The 21,049-nt window shown below is 67.8% G+C and overlaps 2 protein-coding genes across 3 annotated transcripts; one reads left to right on the forward strand and one right to left on the reverse strand.

The window, feature by feature from the left end:
* Positions 1-149: 149 nt before the first annotated feature.
* KRT18 (keratin 18) lies at positions 150-4,395 on the reverse strand. The gene is made up of 7 exons (XM_048055988.2): positions 3,848-4,395; positions 3,008-3,090; positions 2,200-2,356; positions 1,967-2,131; positions 1,477-1,602; positions 1,143-1,366; positions 150-372 (listed from the first exon to the last, which is right to left on the reverse strand). The coding sequence occupies exons 1-7, from the start codon at positions 4,310-4,312 to the stop codon at positions 258-260; spliced, it is 1,335 nt and encodes a 444-aa protein (XP_047911945.1). The 5' UTR covers positions 4,313-4,395; the 3' UTR covers positions 150-257.
* Positions 4,396-9,870: 5,475 nt separating this feature from the next.
* KRT8 (keratin 8) lies at positions 9,871-15,839 on the forward strand. 2 transcript variants are annotated; one of them, XM_066985742.1, is made up of 9 exons: positions 9,871-10,331; positions 11,527-11,735; positions 12,292-12,352; positions 12,426-12,521; positions 12,606-12,770; positions 14,072-14,197; positions 14,905-15,125; positions 15,215-15,270; positions 15,364-15,839. In XM_066985742.1, the coding sequence occupies exons 1-9, from the start codon at positions 10,005-10,007 to the stop codon at positions 15,540-15,542; spliced, it is 1,440 nt and encodes a 479-aa protein (XP_066841843.1). In that variant the 5' UTR covers positions 9,871-10,004; the 3' UTR covers positions 15,543-15,839. The 2 variants fall into 2 exon arrangements, with proteins under 2 accessions (XP_066841843.1, XP_047911951.2); XM_048055994.2 differs by having other exon boundaries at positions 15,215-15,839.
* Positions 15,840-21,049: the final 5,210 nt, after the last annotated feature.

Raw genomic sequence — 21,049 nt, forward strand, 5'->3', positions numbered from 1 at the left:
CCGTCCATCCTGCCAGTTCTCCCCCCACCCATCCGTCTGTCCGTCCGTCCACCCCCCATCCGTCCGTCTGTCCCCCCCCATCCGCCCCCCCCGCCTCAGTTTCCCTCCCGAAGCCCACCCCCCCCTGCCAATCAGGAGCAGACACGGAGTTGACCCCCCCGGGGGGATTTGCTGCTTTATTGCAGGGGGGTTGTCGAGGCTAGGGGGTGGGGGGGGCGCAGGGACCCCCCTCCACTGCCGGGGGGGGCAGGGCCCCCTCAGAGGACCCTGACCTTGACCTCCTTGGTCTCGGTCACCACCTTGCCGTCCAGCATGCGCTGTGAGCTCCGCACCGTGCTGCTGCTGCTCTCCTTGTCCAGCGCATCCTGCAGGCTGCGGGGGGGGGTCAGGGACAGGGAGGGTCCCCGTCCCCCCCCTCAGCGTCCCATGGGTGGGGTGCTGCCGCCCACAGGGAGGGAGCTGGGACTGCACGGCCATGAGCCTGACCTGGGTCCTGGTCCTAATCCTGACCCCGAGGCAGCTCCGCCCAACCCTAATCCAAACCCTATACCTAACCCTAATCCTAACCCTAATCCTAAACCCAGCCTGACCCAGATCCTAACCCCAACCCAACCCCAATCCAATCCTAACCCTAACCCCAACCCCAACCCTAACTCCAACCCCAACCCCAACCCCAACCCCAACCCCAACCCCAACCCTACCCTAACCCTAACCGTAAATCCAACCCCAACCCAATCCAACCCCAACCCAATCCTACCCCAACCCAATCAAACCCAATCCAACCCAACCTAACCGTAAACCTAACCTTAACCCCAACCCAATCCCACTCCAACCCAACCCCAACACAATCCCAATCTGACCCAACCCAACCCTAACCCCAAGCCCCCAACCGCAACCCCAACCTCAACCCCAATCCTAACCCTAAACCTAACCTTAACCCCAATCCAACCCAACCCCAACCCAACCCAATCCTACCCCAACCCCAACCCCAATCCTAACCCTAAACCTAAACTTAACCCCAACTCAACCCAACCCAACCCCAATGCAACCCCAACGCCAACCTAACCCTCACCTTAACCCCAACCCAACCGAGCCCCCTCCACCCTCCACCCTCCCAGCACCCCGCACCCCCCGCCCCGTACCTGAGCTGCTCGCCGCCGTCCAGCAGCTGCCGGTAGGTCGCGATCTCGGCCTCCAGCTTGCTCTTGACGTTGAGCAGCGCCTGGTACTCGTCGGCCTGGCGCTGCAGCTCCCCGCGCGCCTGCGCCAGCTCCGCCTCGGCGCGCAGGATGAGGCCGTTGAGCTGCTCCATCTGCAGCGCGTAGCGGCTCTCCACCTCCCGCAGGCTGCCCTCCAGGGCTCCGTTCTGCGCCCCCAGCACCACAGCTCAGCACCCACGTCCTCCCGAGACCCCCACCCACGTGGGGGGCTGCGGGATGTGGGGAGGGGAGAAAGGGGGGGCTCTGGGGTTGGCACCTGGTTGCGGAGCGACTCCAGGTCGATCTCCAGCGTCTGCGCTGAGCGGCGGAGGTCCACCACGGTGCTGCGGGCTGTGTCCACCTCCTTGCTGCTCTGCGTGATCTCAATGGTGCTCTCGGAGATCTGGGGGGGCAAGGGGGTGGGGGTGGGGATGGGAGTGGTTTTGGAGGTCACCGGGTGGGGCACAGCCATGAATGGAGCCCAGGAGTGGGGGTCCCACACGGCTCTCCCAGGGGTGTCCCCAGCCTCGCAGCGGGACTCCCCCTTAGAGAGGGTCCCCTTGGTGGGGCTGGGGTCCTGCGTGGGTCAGGGACTCCCAGGATCAGTGAGGTTCCCCCCCCAGCATTGCATGAGCCCCCCCCATGGGTGAGGACGTCCCTGGGGGGAAGGTCCCCAGCACCGGACCGGCACCAGTGCTGCTGGGGGACCACTGGGGGCTCCCCATCGTGCACCCCCCACCCCCCCCATGTCCCGGGGGGGCCCTCACCTGCTGCCCCCACTGCTTCTCCAGCTCCTCCAGGTTCTTCTGGGCCAGGGCGTCGTACTGCGCCCGGATCTCAGCCAGGACCTTGCCCAGGTCCTGAGCCTTGGGGGCGTCCACCTCCACCGTCAGCCCCGAGCCGGAGACCTGCGCCTGCAGGCTCCTCACCTCCTGGGGGGGAAAGGGGGGGTCAGAGTGGGTTCCCCCCGCATCCCCCGTCCCCCTGGGCCCCTTCCCACCTCCTCGTGGTTCTTCCTCATGAAGATGAGCTCCTCCTTGAGCGCCTCGATCTCGCCCTCCAGCTGCAGCCGGGCCATGTTGGTGTCGTCGATGACCTTGCGCAGCCCCGCGATGTCGCTCTCCACCGACATGCGGATGGCCAGCTCTGCCTCGTACCTGCAGCCACAGCGTGTCCCCAGGTGTGGCCCCAGCCCAGCCCCACTGGTGCCCCCCGGCCCCACACCGCCCCTTGCCCTGGACCAGCCCCGCTGCAGCCCCGGCCTCGTCCCAGCCCCGGCCCCACTGCTCGGACCCGTCCTTGTCCATCCCCATCCCCATTCCTATCCTTGTCCCATCCCATCCCATCCCATTCCCATCCATGTCCCTGTCTCATCCCTGTCTCCATCCTGTCCTTGTCCGCATTCCTTCTCGGCCCTATCCCTGTCCCTGTCCTTGTCCCCATTCCATCCCCATCCCATCCCATCCCCATCCCTGTCCCTGTCCATGTCCCCAACCCTGTCCCCATCTCCATTCCATCCCATCCCCATCCCAACCCTGTCCCCGTTCCCGTTCTCACCCTGTCCCCATCCCCATCCCCATCTCTGTCCTTGTCCCCATCTTGTCCTTTCCATTCCCAGTTTTGTCCCCATCCCCATCCTGTCCCTGTCCTTGTCCCTGATCTTATCCCCTCCTCCATCCCTGTCCATGTCCCTATCCCCATCCCATCGCAACCCCACCCCTGTCCCCATTGTTCCCCTTGTCCCCTTTGTCTTCATTGTCCCCAGTGTCCCCCCTTGTTCCCCTTCCACCGTCCTGCCCTGCTCTCACTTGACCCTGAAGTCGTCGGCCGCCAGCCGGGCGTTGTCGATCTGCAGCACGGTGCGGGCGTTCTCCACCGTGCTGTCGAAGATCTGCGGGGATGGGGACGTCAAGGCGTGCGGGGACCCCCCTGCGGCCCCCCCGGGGCCTCCGCCTTCCCTGGGCAGGTGCCACACCCCGGAAATGCCGGGGGGGGGGGGGGGGGGGGACAAGAGCCAGGTCCCCTGGGTGGGGCCGGCTGGCACTGGGCACCCTGGGGACCGGTCCCCTTCCCGTCCCTGTGTGACCTTGGGCCGAAGCCATGCCAAAACCGCGGCACCGCTGTGCTGGGGGGGGCGGACATGAGGGGTGGGTGGGGCAGCGCTAGCCGCGGGGTTTGTTTGCTTAATGAGGGGTGTGTTAATTAACCCCCCCAGTCAGCCCCCCGACACCCATGGCCTTGGTCATGTCCCCTCACCTGGTCCCGCAGCCGGGGGTGCGGTGTCCCCCAGTATCCCCATGGGGCGTCCCCATGCAGTGTCCCCCAATGTCCCTATGTGTGCCCCCCATTGTCCCCATGTGGGGACCCCCAGTGTCCCCATATGGTGCTTCCCAGTGTCCCCAAATGGTGTCCCACGCACTGCCCCCCGACACCCCTCCATGGTGTCCCCGTGCGCTGCCCCATGCGGTGTCCCCCGCTGTCCCCCGCAGCGGGGGCCGCTCCCACCCGCCGCCAGCCCCGGGTGCAAAGTCCGCCCGGCCCCGCGGCCGCTGAGGTTAATGCTTAACCTGGGGCTGGCAGCGCCTGCGGGAGGCTGGCAGCGCCCTGGGGCTGCGGTGCCAGCTCTGCCGGTCCCGTGCCGGACCCACCTTGCCGCGCAGGTCCTCGATCACCTCCCAGTAGTGGCTCCAGTCGTGGGTGCTGGGCCCCTTCTTGGCCAGGTGCTCGCGGATCTGCACCTCCAGCCGCCGGTTCTCCTGCTCCAGGCTCCGCACCTTGTCCAGGTAGGTGGCCAGGCGCTCGTTGAGGTCCTGCATCGTCTCCTTCTCGTTCTGCACCACGCCGGAGCCCGACAGCAGCAGGCTGCCTCCGTAACTGCCCCCGTAACCACCCCCGTAGCTGCCCCCATAGCTGCTCCCATAGCTAGCCCCATAGCCGGCCCCGTAGCCGGCCCCAAAGCCGCTGCCCAGGCTGCTGCTGCGGGTGATGGAGATGCGGGACCCTGAGCCCCCGGCCCCCGCGTAGACGCTGGCGGCGCTGCTCAGGGGCGCGAGGCGCCGGCTGCCACCCGAGCGGGACGAGCTGGAGTAGACGGTGCTGCGGGAGTAGCTCATGGTGCTGGGCGTATGGACGGATGGACGGGTGGAAGGACGGACGGACAGACCGACGAACGGACGGACCGACAGACAGACGGGCGGGCGAGCGGCCGGGCGTGATTTATAGGCGGGTGAGGGAAGGGGTGGCCCCGCCGCCGGCATCGCCCCGCTGGGGCCCGGGAAGGTGGGGCCGGATCCTGCAGCCGCTTTGGGTCCTGCCAAGGGACTGGGGCTGGGGGGGGAGGGGGAGGTCCTGGGAGTTTGGGGGGGGTCGTGGCACAGGGACGGGGCTTGGTCCCAGGCACCCGTGGGGAACGAGGGCAGAGGAATGGGGTCAGCCTCGTGAGTTTTGGGGGACCCAGGGGGCAGGGACAGGGCTCGGTCCCCTGCATTTAGGGGGACACGTGGCACAGGGAGGGAGCTCAGCCTGTGAATTTCGGGGGACCCAGGACATAGGGACAGGGCTCAGCCCCCTGAATTTTGGGGGACTCAGGGCACAGGGAGGAGGCTCAGCCCTGTGTATTTTGGGGGACCCAGGGCAGAGGAATGGGGTCAGCCCCCTGCATTTTGGGGGTCTCAGGGCATGGGGACAGATCAGCCCCCTGCATTTTGGGGGACCCAGGGCTTGGGGATGAAGCTCGCCCCTAACATTTTGGGGACACCCCCTCCCAACCCCACGCCACCCCCCCTCTCCCCCCCCATGCCACCGAGTCCCCCGGTCCTGGGCGGGGGCCGTGCGGGTCCCCAGCTAGGGACGGTCCCAGGTGCTCCGGGCTGGGGGGGGCGGTGGTGGCCCGGCCCAACCGGCTCCAGGAATCCTGCCCGGCCTCTCCCCAGCCCTGCTGCAACCCCCCCGGGGACACCCCGGGGGCACCTTGGGGACACCCCGGGGAGACCCCATAGACACAACCAGGGACACCCTGCACAAACCCCAGGGAAACCCTGGGGACACCCTGGGGACACCCCAGGAACACCCCGCAGACACCCCCAGGGACACCCCAGGTACATCTTGGGGACACCAGGAGCACCCTGGGGACACCCCAGGAAGACCTCAGGGACACCCCAGGGACACCCTGGGGACACCCCCCGCCCACCCCCTCTCCCTCCAGGTGCAGGGGAGCCCTCCCAGCCCTGCGGGACCCCCGACCCCCCTGCCCCCTCCCCCAGCGCCTGGCCGGGCCCTTATCTCCCTCTGGGCTGATTTGGGGCTGCACCCAGGCGGGCGCCGCATTCCAGCCCTTATCTGCCAGGGCATCGGCTCCCTGTGCTCTGGCCACAAAGGGGGTCCCACCCCCCCGGCTGTGGGGTGAGGAGCTGGGCACATCCCCGGGGGGCTTCAGGGCGTGCCGGGGGGGGGGGGGGGGGGGCTGGGGTGGGATTCTGCCACCCCCTGCTCCAGGAGGTGAGCATGCTCCTTTGCACGAGCACGCACCCCTGCACGAGCACCAGCTGCTGCAGAAACACTCCCTGTTGCAAAAACGTGCACTTTTGCACAGGCGCACGTTTGTAGGAACATGCACCTTGCACGAGTACACGCTGTGCATGAGCACACACTTCTTCACAATCACACGGCTGTGCCGGAGCACTCCCCGCTGCACAAACACTCCCTGCTGTAAAAAGCTGCACTTGTGCGTAGGCACGTCTGCAGGAACACGTGCCTTGCACAAGCAGGCATCTTTGCGTGAGTGTGCATTTTGCACGAGTACACACCTTCATACAAGCGCAGAGCTTTGCAAAAGTGTACAACTTTGCACAAGCATGCAGCTTTGCACAAGCACACAACTTTGTACCAGCACACACCCTTGCACAAGCGCACCCCTTTGCACAAGCGCACCCCTTAGCAGAACGCCTCCCCGCAGCACACCTTTGCATGGCTGCGCCTTGCAGGCCCGCGCACCTTTGCATAAGCAAATGCCCGTGCACCAGCACCTTTGGGGGGCGGGGGGGGGGGGCGTTTTGCACAGACACGGCTGTTTGCATGCGGGGGGGAGCAGGGGTGCAGTTTCCCTGCAGGCCCCCCCCAGCTTCCACAGCCGAGGCGCCCGCAGTGCTGCCATCCCACAGGGAGCGCAGAGTTTGCTCAGACCGGCTGAGGAAGGGCCCGTGGGGTGGGGGCCCGGCCCCCCCTGGCCCCCCCGGCCCCCCGGCTGCCTTTGTTCTGCTGCCAGCGCTGCAGCGTCCGTTTGATCGAGCCTGGAGCAGCAGCAGCAGGAGGAAGAGGAGGAGGAGGAGGAGAGGGGAGGATGGCAGGGAGGCGCTGGGGGCCCCCCCCATGGTGTCCAGCCCTGGGGTCCCCACGGTGTCTGACCCTGGGGTCCCCATGGTGCCCCATCCCAAAATCCCCATGGACCCCACCCAGTATCCCCATGGTGTCCCACCCCAGGGTCCTCATGGATTCCTGTCCCATGGGAATTGAGGCGGGGGGACAGGGGGTGCGGAGATATGGGGTGGGGGGACATAGGACATGGGGATATGGGCCATGGGGCCATGGGGGGGGGGGGCAGCCCAGCCGGGACCCCCAGCCCGGCTCCCCGAGGGTTAAACCGCGAGGTCCGGCCGCATTCCTGAGCAGTGAAGGCACCGCAGGGCCCAGCCGCCTCCTCCTCCTCCCCCTCCTCCTCCTCCTCCTCCTCCTCAGCCCTGGTTTTGGGTTGCAAACAGGCCTGGAACTGGGGGGGCTCCCCGCATCCTCCCCAGCATCGGTCATAGGGATGCAGGGGGTGGTGGCACCTGTGCCCCCCCCCCCCGGTCTGTGCTCCCATGGGGACATCCCAGGTCCCCCCGGCCGTCACCCCGGGGGGGGTCGTTCGGGGGCACCCAGGGGTACTCTGCCCGCCCCCCCACACGGGGGGGACACGCGGGGGGGTGGCCGGGGTGGGTGGCAGCAGGCAGTGACGCGGTGACACCGAGCCCAGGGCAAACAACGGAGCCTTGGCCCCCACCCAAAACGGGGCCGGGCCCCCCCGCGAGCTCTGCGGGGAGCCACCGAGGGGGGTCCCGAGCCTGGAGGGGTGCGGGGGGGTGACACTGAGCTGGGGGCCAGGGGGTGGCCGTGGGGCAGCGCTGAGGGGTCTGGGCGGGGTCTGGGAGCATCTCGGGGGCACAGATTTTTTATGGGTGCTGGCACGGAGCCCCCCCATGGGGCTGGGGTTTCCCTATGGGGCAGAGACGCTGCTTTGCCCCCCCCATGGGTGTGTTCTCCCCCCCCCCCCCCTTCGTGCCTCAGTTTCCCCACCCGCGGGCGGGGGTTGGCCCTAGGAAGTCCCTGCTTGGGCTGCAGGGACCTGGAGCGGGGCCGGGGGGGCCGGGGGGGTCTCTCGTGCTCCCCCGGGCCCTGGCCCCCACCCAGGGCCCCGCTCCCCCCCTGCCGGCGCTGTCGCGGCAGGCACGAGGCATTTGCCTGGGCTGCAAATTCCATCCTGATAAGAGAGGCTGTGGGGAGGGGGGGGCTCCTCCTGGGGGACGGAGCTTCCCAGCCCCCCACCGGCCACGGATGCTTCCAGCCCCCGAGGGGGAGGGGGGGGTTCAACACACCCACCCCCCAGGTTAAGTGGTTCTGGGGGGGCATTGAGACCCCCGTGTGCGCAAAGTGTGGGGGGAAGAACCCCGGGGGTGCTTCAGGTGTGGGGTTCGGGAGGGATGGGGGGGGACAGGGGCTGGGGGGGGACTGGGATGGGTGGTGGCTGTGTGGGCGCCAGGCTGGGGGGGGACATGGGGGTGAGGTCGCCCAGGTCCCACTCCCGGTCCCACTCCTGTTCCCTCTCCCGGTCCCATTCCTGATCCCGCTCCTGCTCCCATTCCCAATCCCACTCCCGCTCCCAGTCCTGTTCCCGCTCACCCCAACCAGCAGGTCCCCTCTTGGAGCCGGCCCCGCTCCAGGGGTCCCTGCTGCAGCCCCTCGCAACCAAAACCTCGCTGTTTTAGCCCAATACAGAGGAATCTGGAAGAGAGGGTGCCTGGCTCTGTCCTGGGATGGGGGGGTGGGGGGGTGGACAGGGTGGTGGTGGGGTGGATGGATGGACAGACCAACGGGCAGAAGGTTGGGGGGAGGGAGGGATGGAGGGATGGATGGGTGGGAGGGTGGATGGATGGACAGAAGGATGGATGGACGGACGGATGGATGCACAGAAGGGATGGGGTGGGGTGGGGATAGGGATGGGATGGGATGGGATGGGATGGGATGGGATGGGATGGGATGGGATGGGATGGGATGGGATGGGATGGGATGGATGGAGGGACGGACAGATGGATGTGTGGGTGGGTGTAGGATGGGAGGGGACCAACCTGGGGCCACCCGGAGCCAGAGGAGCAGCGGCGATCCCTTACCCCCTCTGCTTGCGCTCCATCCCCGCCGGTGCTGGCGCTGCCCCACGGCCACCCTCCCGGCCGTGCCGGTGCAGCAGCTCCCAGATCCCCGCCGGCAGGTGCAGGGCCTCGCGCCGCCGTCTCGGCCCCATGCCCGGGGCGAGCCCGGTCCTGCCCCACGCCGCTCCCGTCTGCCCTGCCAGCACCGCGCTGCGCCGGGAGCTGGGGCAGGAGGTGGCCGCATCCTGACCCCCATGGGACCGGGCTGCAGCGGCGCCCCTCGCACTGCAGAAACACCCGTGGGGGGCTTCTGGGGGGGTGCCCAGCAGGAGGGGACGGGGAGCTGGGGGCCATGGGGCTGGTGGGGGTGGGGGGGCTGGGAGTTTGGGGCTGGGGTCGGGTCAGGGGTTGGGGATGTGGTGTTGGAGACACGGGGCTGGGGACAGAGTCTGGGGCTGGGGGTTGGGACCATGGGGTTGGGGACATGAGCTGGGGACACCATTTGGGGCCACCAGATGGGGACACGGCTTGGAGTGGGGTGTTGGGGCCATGGGGCTGGGGTCAGGGCTGGGGGCAGGGGTTGGGGACATGAGATAGGGACATGGGGCTGGAGACATGGGGCTGGGGGCAGAGCCTGGGGCCAGGGGGGGACCATGGGGCTGGGACCATGGGTTGGGGACATGGTCTGGGGACACTGGATGGGGACATGGGGCTGGGGACACCATTTGGGGCCACCTGTTGGGGCCAGGGGCAGGGGTCCTGGGTCCTAGGCTCAGGGTCTGGATGCCGCAGCCAGGTGGGTTCCAGGAGTGGTGCTGAGCTCCGGGTGGGGGCAGCATGCGACCCCTGCCCCTGCCCCCAACCCACCCCCCAGGATTTTCGGCCAAGCACCCGCCCCAGCGCCCCGCTGGGGCAGGATCCCGGTGGATCCCATGGGCTCCCCGCTGCGAAGGGGTTAAGTGGCGCAGGTGCTGCGTTGGGCCCCGGCCTCCTTCCTGCTCTCCTCCCCCAGCTCCGGGATATAAACCCGGCCTCGCCCGCCCAGCCCGGCCCCTCGCAGCCTCCTGCGGCCTCCTCGCGCCCTGCAGCCTCGCAACCTGCCCACAACCTTCCTCCAGCCTCCTGAGACCTCCGTGCGCGCTTCTTGCAACCTCCCCGAAACCTCCTTGCAACCCCCTTGCGTGCTCCTTGCAACCTCGTTGCAACCTTGTTGCAACCTCCCCAAAACCTCCTCGCAACCTCTTTGCAACCTTGTTGCAACCCCCTCGCAAGCTTCTTGCAACCTCCTTGCAACTCCATTGCAACCTCATTGCAACCTCGCCACCTCCTCGCGACCCCCCCTAGAGCCTCTCGCCCCCTTCTGGCCCCGCTTGCCTGCCCCCCGCCCGCGCCCCCCGCCGCCACCATGTCCGTGCCGGTGCCCAGGACGACCACCCGCAGCAGCTCCGTCCGCTCCTTCAGCTCCCGCTCCTACACCGCCGGCCCCGCCGCCAGGATGAGCGCGGCCTCGGCCTTCGGGGGCTTTGGGGGGGGCCGGTACAGCGCTGGGGGGCTCTACCGGGGCCCGGCCGCCTCCTGCGGGTCCGGGGGGGGCATCACGGCTGTGAGCGTCAACCAGAGCCTGCTGACGCCCCTCAACCTGGAGATCGACCCCAGCATCCAGCGGGTGCGCAAGGAGGAGAAGGAGCAGATCAAGACCCTCAACAACAAGTTCGCTTCCTTCATTGACAAGGTGAGGCTGGGCACCCCCTGCCCCCGGGTGCCCCCCGCCCCGCTGTGCTGGCCCCGGGGGGCTTTGGGGGGACACGGCCCCGTCCCGCTTTTGTTTGCCCCAAACCTCCCCTGGTGGCGGGGCCGGAGGTGGCCGGGACCCCCTGGGGACCTCCTGAGCCCCTCGGGGACCTCCTGGGTGCATCCTGAGAGCTTTGGGGGTGTTGAGACCACCTGGGGACCTCCCGCCCCCCCTGGGGACACTGGGAACCCCTCCGAGACCTCCTGGACCCTTCGGGCACATCCTGACCCCTTTGGGGACATGGAGACCTCCTTGGGGACCTCCTTGGCCCCTTTGGGACCTCCTGGCCCCTTCGGACACCTCCCAGCCCCTTTGGGGACACTGAGACCCCCTTGGGGACCTTCTGCCCCCTTTGGGGACATTGAGACCCCCCTGGGGACATCCAGAACCCTCGGGACCTCCTGACCCCTTTGGGCACATCTTGGCCCCCTCGGGGACCTGCTGCCCCCCCCCAAGGACGCACTGTGGGGACACTCCTGTCCCCTCCTGCCCCCCTGCCGGGGACGTGGCAGGTTGTGGCATGGGGTGGGAGCTGGGGGGGGGGGGCGTTGTCCCTTTGTTGTCCCCCTCCAGCCTCCCTTCCTCCCCCCACAGACCCACACCGGGTGCTGCTCCCTCCCCCCCCTCCCCCCCCCCTCCCCCAGTACAGGTGCTCTGTGGGGCCTTGCCCCATGGTGGGGAGGGGGGGGCAGCAGGGGGTCCACAGGGCCAGCCCCACTCAGCACCCAGCCCCCCAAGCTTGCACCCCCCCACCCCAAATGTGCACCCCAGGACTAGAGATTTGCACTCCAAATGTGCACCTGAGACCCCAACCCCCACATCCCAGGACCCCATACCCAGCACCCCAAACCCACACCCAGCACCCCACGCCTGCATTCCACATCCACACCCTGCGCCCCAAGGTTGCACCCAGCACCCCAGAATTGCACCCAGCACCCAGACTCACTCCCCAGACCCCAAAGTTGCAACCCAGCCCCCACACTTGCACTTGTCCCCCTCCCTTGCTCCCCACCCCCCCCAAGCCTTGCAGCACTGTGCCGAGATCCCGGCCCCACGCCCCCCGATCCGGTGCTCCCGTGCCGAGGCAGCAGTGCTGGTGGTGCCGGCGGTGCCACCGCCCCGTGCCCCTCCCCAGGTGCGGTTCCTGGAGCAGCAGAACAAGATGCTGGAGACCAAGTGGGGGCTGCTGCAGAACCAGAAGCCCCCCCGCAGCAACTTGAACGCGCTCTTCGAGGCGTACGTGGGCACCCTGCGGCGCCAGCTCGACAGCCTGGGCCAGGAGCGGCTGCGGCTGGAGGCCGAGCTGGGCAGCATGCAGGGGCTGGTCGAGGAGTTCAAGAACAAGTGAGGGCCCCGGGGGGCTCCACGTCCCCCCCTGGGTGGTGGCCCCACGGTGGTTCTGGGGTTTGGGGGGAGGCTGTCACGGAGGCGGCTTTGCCTTGCTGCTCGTGGATGGGGCATGCTGCTGGGTGGGTCCCTGTGTCCCTGTGCCCCCATGTCCCTGTGTCCCCACACCCCCATGTCCCCCTGCACCCAGGTTTCTGCATCACCATGTGCCCAGGTCCCTGCGTCCCTGTATCCCCTTTCCCCAGGTCCCTCCATCCCCATGTCCCCATGGCCCTGCATCTCTGGGTCCCCACGTCCCCCCTGTCCCCACACTTGTTTCTGTCCCTGTGTCCCCTCATCCCAGAGCCCCCAATTCTTCTGATATCCCAAGTCCCTGCACCTTTGGGTCCCCATGTCCCTGTGTCCCCTTGTACATGTCCCCATCCCTCCCACCTCCCTGTGTCCGTATGTCCTCTACATCCCCATGTCCCTGCACCTCTGAGTCCCCCTGTCCCCTACATCCCCATGTTCCCCCCGTCCCCGTGCACCCGCCGAGCCTCCCCTGTGCCCGCAGGTACGAAGAGGAGATCAACCACCGCACCGAGAAGGAAAATGAGTTCGTGCTGCTGAAAAAGGCGAGGTGGCGGGGGCCGGGGGGGGGGCAGGTGGTGCCGGGGGGGGGCTGATGGGCTCCTGCTGCACCCCCAGGACGTGGACGAAGCCTACATGAACAAGGTGGAGCTGGAGTCGCGCCTGGAGAGCCTGACGGACGAGATCAACTTCCTCCGGCAGCTCTACGACGAGGTGGGGGCGCAGGGGGGGGCTGCTGTGTGTGTGGGGGGGGTGCAGCGAGGGGACCCCCACTCAGCCCCACCCCGTGCCCTGCAGGAGCTGCGGGAGCTGCAGTCACAGGTGTCGGACACGTCCGTGGTGCTCTCCATGGACAACAGCCGCAGCCTGGACCTGGACGGCATCATCGCCGAGGTGAAGGCGCAGTACGAGGAGATCGCCAACCGCAGCCGCGCCGAGGCCGAGAGCATGTACCAGATCAAGGTGGGGGGGCGCCCCGAGCCATGGGATGCTCTGTTCCCTGGGGTGCTCCATCCCCCGGGACACCCCCACACCAAGGTGCTCTGTCCTGCATAATCTCTGTCCCCAGGGATGCTCCGTCCCCTGGGATACTTCGTCCCCCAGGACCCTCCATGCCCCAGGACGCTCTCCCCTGGGATGCTCCATCCCCCGGGACTCTCCATGCCCTAGGACATCCCAACCATTGGGATGCTCTGCCCCCCCAGGATGCTCTGTCCCCCAGGACACCCCACACACTGGGTGCTCTGTCCCTTTTCATGCTCTGTCCCCCAGGACATCCCATATATTGGGGTGCTCCATCCCCCAGAACACCCCACACACCGGGGTGCTCCATACCCCAGGACACTCTGTCCCCCCAGCACACCCCATACACCGGGGTGCTCCATACACCGGGGTGCTCCATCCCCCAGCACACCCCACACGCCGCGACGCCCCGTCTCGCCGTCTGGGTCCTGCTCCTCCTGCCCTCGCCCAACCCTCCCCGCCCGGGGGCCAGGTGGCTGCTCCCAGTGCTCCCAGTGTCTGCGGCGTGGGCGAGCCGGGCCCCGTGACGGCTGCCCCGACCGGCCCGGCTGCAGCAGCCCCAGCCCCGAGCATCGCCCCCGGCGCACCCGGGCTCGCCCCGGCTCCTTGCTCCCCGATTTCCTGAGCCAGAGGAGCTTGTGGGGCTGCGGTGCTGAGGGGTGCAGGATGCCCTCACCGGAGCCCCCAGCCCCATCCCTGCTCTCCCAGAGCCCCCCCGGGGCTGTTCTCTTTGGCGGCCTCATCCCGGCCGTTGCCCCCCCACCACCGCTGCAGGGCAGCTGGGGGAGCGCAGGGGGACCCCAAGCGGGGCTGGGAGCGGAGGGACCCCGATGTCCTTCCCCCCTAGCCCCCTCGGGTGCTGTGCGCCCGTGGTGTTGTGGCCCCACGGCTCTGGGAGTGTGGCTCCGGGGTTTTGTGGTGCTGAGATTTTGTGGGAATGTGAGTTTGGGGTCCCGCAGTTGTGGGGTCCCGTGGTGATGGGGTCCCGTGGTGATGGGGTCTTGCAGAGACAGGGTTCTGAAATTTGGTGGCCCCATGAGTCTGTGGCTGTGTGCTTTGTTGCTCCTGTGATTCCACAATCACACAATTTCATGATCCCCTAATCCCATGACCCCCTAACTTTGTGATCCCCTAATTCCATGATCCCCTAATTTCACAACCCCACAGTTCCATGATCCCCTAATTCCACGATCCCCCAATTTCACGCTCCCCCAATTCCGTGACCCCCTGCCCCCCCGCAGTACGAGGAGCTGAAGACGACGGCGGGCAAGCACGGGGCCGACCTGCGCAGCACCCGCGGGGAGATCAGCGAGCTGAGCCGGCTCGTCCAGCGCACCCAGGCCGAGATCGAGGCGCTCAAGAACCAGGTGGGGCCCGGGCGGGGCCACCCCCGCCCTCCTCCTCCTCCTTCCTCCTCCGCCCTCGGCACCCCAGGGCCCCCCCGCGGCCCCATGGGGGGGCCCAGCCCATGGAGGTGCTGGGGGGCAAGGGGGGTTGGGGACTACAGGGGTGCAAGGGGCAATGCTGGGGGGCAAGGGAGGGGACTGGGGGACAAGGGGGGATGATGCTGGGGGGGTAGGGGGGGTACCAGGGTGCAAGGGGGGGGGGACTGGGGTGTTAGAAGGGATATTGGGGTGCAAGGGGCGATGCTGGGGGGCAAGGGAAGGGTATGGAGGTGCAAGGGGGGGATGCTGGGGGGCACGGCACTGAAAGGTGGGGTATGGGGGTGCAAGGAGGGGGGCATTGGGGTGCAAGGAGGGAGATTGTGCGGTGCAAGGGGGGAGGCAGCTGCAGTGCAAAGGTGGGACCTGGGGGTGAAAGGCGGGGTATGGGGATGCAAGGGGTGATATGGGGGTGTAAGGGGTGATATGGGGGTGCAAGGGGTGATGCTGGCCTGTAAGGGGAGGAGGCTGCTGGGGTGCAAGGGAGGATGTGGCATGGTGCAAGGGGGGGGACACTGGGGTATAGGGGGGTGCTGGGGTGCCAAGGGGGAGGCTGCGTGGCGCAAGGGGGGATGCCGGGGAGTGAGGGTCCCCCAAACCCTGGTGCGAGGGGACCCCCTCATGCGCCGCAGCGGGCCAGCCTGGAGGCGGCCATCGCAGAGGCGGAGGAGCGCGGGGAGCTGGCGCTGAAGGACGCGCGGGGCAAGCTGGCGGAGCTGGAGGCGGCGCTGCAGAAGGCGAAGCAGGATCTGGCCCGGACGCTGCGCGAGTACCAGGAGCTGATGAACGTCAAGCTGGCCCTGGACATCGAGATCGCGACCTACAGGAAGCTGCTGGAGGGCGAGGAGAGCAGGTGGGGGCCCCTCGGCGACACCCTTTTGGGGGGGGGACCCATCCTCCCCCCCCCAGCGGTGCTGAGCTGCCCCCCCCCCCTCCCCGCAGGCTGGAGGCGGGCGTGCAGAACCTGAGCATCCACACCAGGACGGCGAGCTACGCGGGTAAGGGGGGGTCCCGGGGCTGTGCCTCCCCTCCCCGCCACCCCAAGTTGCTCAGCACCCTCCCCTTCCTCCCCCCCCCCCTTCTTGTTGCAGCCGGCTACGGCGGGGGCTTCGGGGGGGGCTTCGGGAGCTCCTTCTCCAGTGGCTACGCCGTGCCCCCCCCGGCCCTGGAGGGCTCCCCTGTGGCCAAGTCGCGCGCCATCGTCATCAAGAAGATCGAGACCCGCGACGGCAAGCTGGTGTCCGAGTCCTCCGACGTGCTGGCCAACTGAGCCCCCCCGGGCACACCCGGAGCCGTTTGCGGCTGGATCCGGACCCCCAGGAGGGATGGGACCCCCCCCCGATAGGACCCCCCCCGGAACCCTCCTCTTGTCCTGTCCTGAGCCAGGGCCCCGCCGTCCGTCTGTCCGTCCTGCATCCCGCTGTCCGTCCCGTGCCCCCCCTGTGTGTCTGAGCCGCGGGGGGGGGCGGTGGGGTCCCCCCCCCACTGTAACCCCCCCCTCCTCTTACCCCCCAGTACAGGGCTGGGGGTGTCGGGGCTCCTGCAATAATAAACCCTTGGGAACCCACAGCGTGCCTGCGTGCTGGGGTCGGAGGGGAGCGTCAAAAGGGGGGGCATCAAAAGGGGGGCATCAAAAGGGGGGGACAAAGGGGTTCTGGGATGGTGTTAAAGGGGGGGGCATCAAAGGGGGGGGAAGGGGACCTTGTCGCCCCCAGGGCAGGGCTGCTGGCATCCGTCTGGGGTGCCAGGAGTCACCCGAGGGTGCTGGAGTTTGGGGTGCCAGGATCCGTCCCGAGGGGGTCCCAGGCTCCACCCGGGTGTCCTGGGCTCCCCCCCCTGCCATGCAGAGCCGGGCCCCGCTGGGTGCCCCCATTAATTACTGCGCTCGTTAGGGCTGCGCGTAACTGGGCAGGGGTCCAGCTGCAGCCTTCCAACCCAAACTGGCCCAATTCCGGCCGATTTCCCCCCAAAACCGAGGCCTCCTCCAGGAATCAGCACCCCTCGCCCCCCTGTGCTGGGGCCCCCATGAGATTCTCTGGTGTCTCGTATGAGGGTTGTGCCCATGGGGGGGGGGGGGGGGGGGGGGGGGGCGAAAAACCCCAAACCTTTTCCTTCGCCACCCCCCGCCCAGAAAGTTGTGTCCCCGCTCCGACCGAGGGCTTTGCTCCCGTGCTGGGGACCGGGCGGGGGGGGCAGGATGGGACCTTTGTCCCCGGGTTAACGGTTACGGCGCTGGGATCGATCCTGGTGGTGCCTGGGGGTCGGGGGGGGGTTAGGGGGTTTGGGGGGGGTCGGTGCCCACCGGGCACACGCGGGACGCCCCCAAAGCGTCCCTGGGAGGAGTGTTATGAGGGGGGGGCGGTGGGAATTGGGGTGCTCGGGGGGGGGAAGCCGGCCCCCAATTCCCGGCCCGGGGGTGACACCTGGCGTCAGCACCGCGAACCGCGCTCCGCGCTCCGCACCCCGCTCGCTGCTAATTGCCGCTAATTGCCGCTAATTAACGCCCCCCCCGCCCCCTCCTCCCCGGCCCCTCCTCCCCGCTCTGCACCCAACCACTGCTTGTTCGTTAATTAACCAATTAATTAATTAATGGGGGGGCAAAAAGGGCCGCATTTGGGGGTGGGGAGGGCCTGGGTGGCCACCAGAGGCTCCCCAAGAACCTCCCCGATGCCTCCCAGCTCCGGGGGGGCACAGCGGGCTGCCTTGGGGGGGGGGGCTCTGGGGGAGACCCTGACCCTATGGGAGGGGGGTGGGGGGTGTATGGAACAACGGGACCCCCCCCCCCCATGGTTCCCCCTTCCCAGCCCTCCCCCCCCAGCAGCTCCAGCCCCCCCTTTCCCCTTCCTGCCCCCCCCGGGTGAATTTTGGGGCTGCAGGCACTGGGGGGCAGCAGAGGAGCGGGGACGGCGCGAGCGCAACCGCGGGGTGGAGCCGGGCCCCCCCCGCGGAGTAGAGCCCCTGGGGCCCCCCCACCTTCCCCCAGCACCCGGGGAACCTCCCCCCTCCCCCGACCTGACCCTTTGTTTTTTTTTCTCCAGACTCCTCCCACCAAAGCATTTGGGGTCTGGAGGTGGCCGGGGGGGTGCTGAGCCCCCAGGGTCCCCTCCCGGTGCTGTGCTGAGGGGGGGGTTGGGGGGGGGGCGTCACGGTGCTCGGTGCCGCCGAGCTGGGGCTGGCGGTGCCCGGGGCTCCGAGGAAGGTGCCACAAGGGAAACTGAGGCACGGGGGGTGGGCTGGGGGCAGGGGGCGTGTGGGGGGTTGGCTTTTTTGGGGCTGGGGTGGGACTTTGGGGGCAGGGCTGCGTCTTGGCATTTCGGGGGGCATTCGGGGATTTGGGCATTTTTGGGATCAGGGTGGGATTTTGGTGTGCTCACCCCCACCCCATGCCATTGCCAACCCAATCCCCGTGCTCGCCATGTCGGAGGGGATGAGGCAGCACCCAGAGGTGCTGGGGGGGGGGATTACACCCAGCCCATCACCCCACCACAAGAACGTGCAGACACCAGGGTTGAACCCAGCTGGAGGGGGGCAATGCCACTGCCCCAAACTGGGGACACTGGGGCTTGGGGACAACAAAGATTGGGGACACCGAGGCTCTGGGACAGCAAAGTTTGGGGACAGCTGAGGATTGGGAACATCAAGGCTTGGGGACACTGGGGCTGGGGACACCAAGGTTTGGGGACACCAGGGCTTGGGGACACTGAGACTTGGGGTTACCAAAGACTGGGGACACCGAGGCTTGGGGCTACCAGGGCCTGGGGACTCATTCCAACCCCCCTGGTGGGTTCGATCCTGTGCCCCCCCGCAGGGCCGTGTCCCGGGGGGCCGTGGCGGTGCCGGTGCCGGTGCTGCCGCCTCGGCTTGCCCCGCGGGAGGTGCCCGTGACTCAGCGGGGCGGATGTGCCGGGCCCCGTGCGTGCCCACGTGCTTTGGGGGGGGGGGGGGGGCAGAGCCTTTTGGGGTGTCCCAGCATCGGGAGCGAGGAGCTGGAGGCCTCCAGTGGGCTCTGGGGGTGCTGGGTGTGGGGTCCCCTCCTGCCTGGTGGGGGGAGCAGGGGGACAGCATTTGGGTGCTCCCCAAAATTTTCCTCTCTGCCAGCACCGGGCACCTGCAGCTGCTGGCCGGTGACCCCCATCGGGGCCAGGCTGGGCTCCTTCACCCCAAAACCTCGGGGCGGCTTTGGGGTCCCTTCACTGGAAGCGAGCAGAACACAGGGAGGGGAGAGACCCCCCCCCGCCCCCCCCAAACCCGGGGGTGTGCCAAGGCGGGGGTCTTGGGGGTCCACCCCTGCAGCACTGTGTCCCGCCCTGGCAGGGGGACCCCAAAACCCTTCTGCCCCTGCCCTGACCTCGCTGAGCCCTGGCTGGGAGCGGCGAGGTGGGCACGGGGCAACGCTGGTGGCGGGGGGCTCGGCCAGGCGTGGCGAGGGGCACGGGGCCAGCAGCAAGCTGGGGCTTGCTGACGAGCTTTCGGCTGTAATTAGCAGTGGGGCAGGATCCGCCCAAAGCTCCTCGCTTGGTGTTTTCACACGCACACCCCTCTCACCCTTCCCGGCCCTTGGGGTGTTTCTCCTCCCCAAATCCCTATGGACGGGTCCAGCCCCAGGGCCTGGGGGGGCCTCAGAGGGTGCCCTGCGTTCGTGGGCCCCCCCCGGCCAGCACGGGACGGGTGGACAGATGGACGCGGGGATGTCCCATGGGCTCCTGCCTCCGTCCCCGAGGGGCTGGGGACGGCCCCGTCCCCTGGTCCCTGCCCTCCGTCCCCTCCCGGCTGGCTCTTGTTTTGCTTCCTGGTCCATTTTACCTGGTTTCTCCCCAAAATGTGCCATTTCTGCTGTTTGGAGGGGAAAGCCCCCTGCACCCTCCACAGCTGGCACTAGGAGCAGCTTTGCCATTTCCCTGGAGCTTGGAGGCTTCAACCCCATTTTCCCTCGTTCCTTTTCACTGAAATCCAGCATCCTGGCCCCAAACAGTGCTCTGGGGTGGGGAAATGCTCTGTGCCCCAAGTCCTCAAAGCAAGGCCATGTAAATGTGCACCCCCTCCGTCCCCACCACCCCCGTATTCAGCACAGACCCTCACAGCTCTGAATTGGCCCAAATTCGGGTGTCCCTGCTCACGTAGCTGCAGGCAGCCCCGAGTGCTCCCAGTCCTTTTGGGGTGCTTCTAGAGGGGCCGACGGTGCTGGGGGGGGGGGCGGTCCTGAGTGCTCTGGGGTTGTGCGGCTCTGAGTGTGGCACCAACACCCAATTCTCACTGCCTGGCAGCTGGGGCTCAGGTTTTGCACCATTTCTGAGGGACAGCCAGGGGGGTTGTTCCCTGTCTCCCCGAGGCCAAATTCCCCAAATTGTCCCCATGAGGCCACCGAGGCGGGAGGGGACCAGGTGGCTGGGGGAGCTCCGTGCCCCTGCCGGCCGTGGTGGCGCCCGCGGTGCTGCAGCAGGCACGAGTGGTCAGCGGCATCGCCCTCCTCGCACGAGTTATCGCCCTCATTAATGTCTCCTGCAGAGGGCCGCGGGTTCCCAGGGGAAGGTGTTGCCTGTGAGCTACGTCGGAGTGGGGTTGTTGCAGCCAGAGCCTCCCGAGCGAGCGCCCAGGGCTCTTGGCCATGCGCAACGGCAGCGGTGACAGCCCTAGGTGTGCCGCCGTCTTCTGCAACAGGAGCCTTTGATCTCGCTCGGGACCCACCTTGTTATTTCTGCTTTGTGCTTCCCAGCCCAGGCCCCAGCCCTGCAATTTGCCCGCTTACTAATTGCGAGCTGAGCGGCTGAGTCCTCGCTGCCTGACGAAGCGGGCTTTGCTCTCCCTGCTGCTTCTCTGGGGCAAAAGCGGGCCGGTTTGGGCTCCCTGGCCTTTCCCCCGCGGAGGGTGCCGAGGGATGCTGCGGACTGGGGGCAGCCCACGCTCGAGGCACCCTCAGCGGGCAGAGTCTGCGCTGCTCCCCCCTCTCCCCAGTGCCGGTGGCGGAGCTGCGGCTGCGCCATCGAAGCGTGGAGCAGCCCCGGGCGCTCCCCTGCCCGCTGCGCTTCATTCCGTCCTCTCTGCCTCCTGCTTTGCATCCCAGACCGGGCGGGGTGGGCCGAGCAGCCCCGGGGCACTGGGGAAAGCGAGCAGCTGAACTGGGGAGCCCAGTGCCACCTCTGTCCCCTACCCACCCGTGGCTTTTGTGGGGCTGCGAGGAGCTCGCGTGGGGCTGGATGGCTCCTTGCGCAGCCCTGTGGGTGCTCCTGGAGGTGCTGAGCGCCGTCAGCTCCCGTTGGGGTAAATCACAGGACCACGGGAGGCTGCCGGAGTTCAGGAAGTGTTTGGACAATGCTCTCAGACACATGGTCTGGTGTTTTGGGTGGTCCTTTGGGGACCCAGCAGTTGGACTTGATGGTCCTGGTGGGTCCCTTCCAACTCGGATGTTCTGTGATTCTGTGGGATCATCTGGGTTGGAAAAGACCTTCAGGATCACCAAGTCCAACCACTGACCCGACCTCTCGAGCCCCACCACTAAGCCATGCCCCTAAATCCTGGTTTATGGGATCCCACCACAGTCACCTCCTGCTCCTCCACGGAGCCCCACAGACCAGAGAGGTGGCACCTCCCTGTGTCCCCATACCACAACCGTGGTGGGCCCCAGCCCCACGGTGCCACCCCAGGGTGCCGGGGATCTGCCATAAGCGGTGCTGAAGCTCCGCAGCCGCGTGTCCCAGGAGCTCATTAACACTGCAGTGAAACCTCTGGGGATCAGGTTTCACTGCTGGGATGGAAAGGAAACGGCTATTTGTATCGTCC

Source organism: Anser cygnoides, chromosome 32 (assembly GCF_040182565.1).
Source record: "Anser cygnoides isolate HZ-2024a breed goose chromosome 32, Taihu_goose_T2T_genome, whole genome shotgun sequence".
Classification (NCBI taxonomy): domain Eukaryota; kingdom Metazoa; phylum Chordata; class Aves; order Anseriformes; family Anatidae; genus Anser; species Anser cygnoides.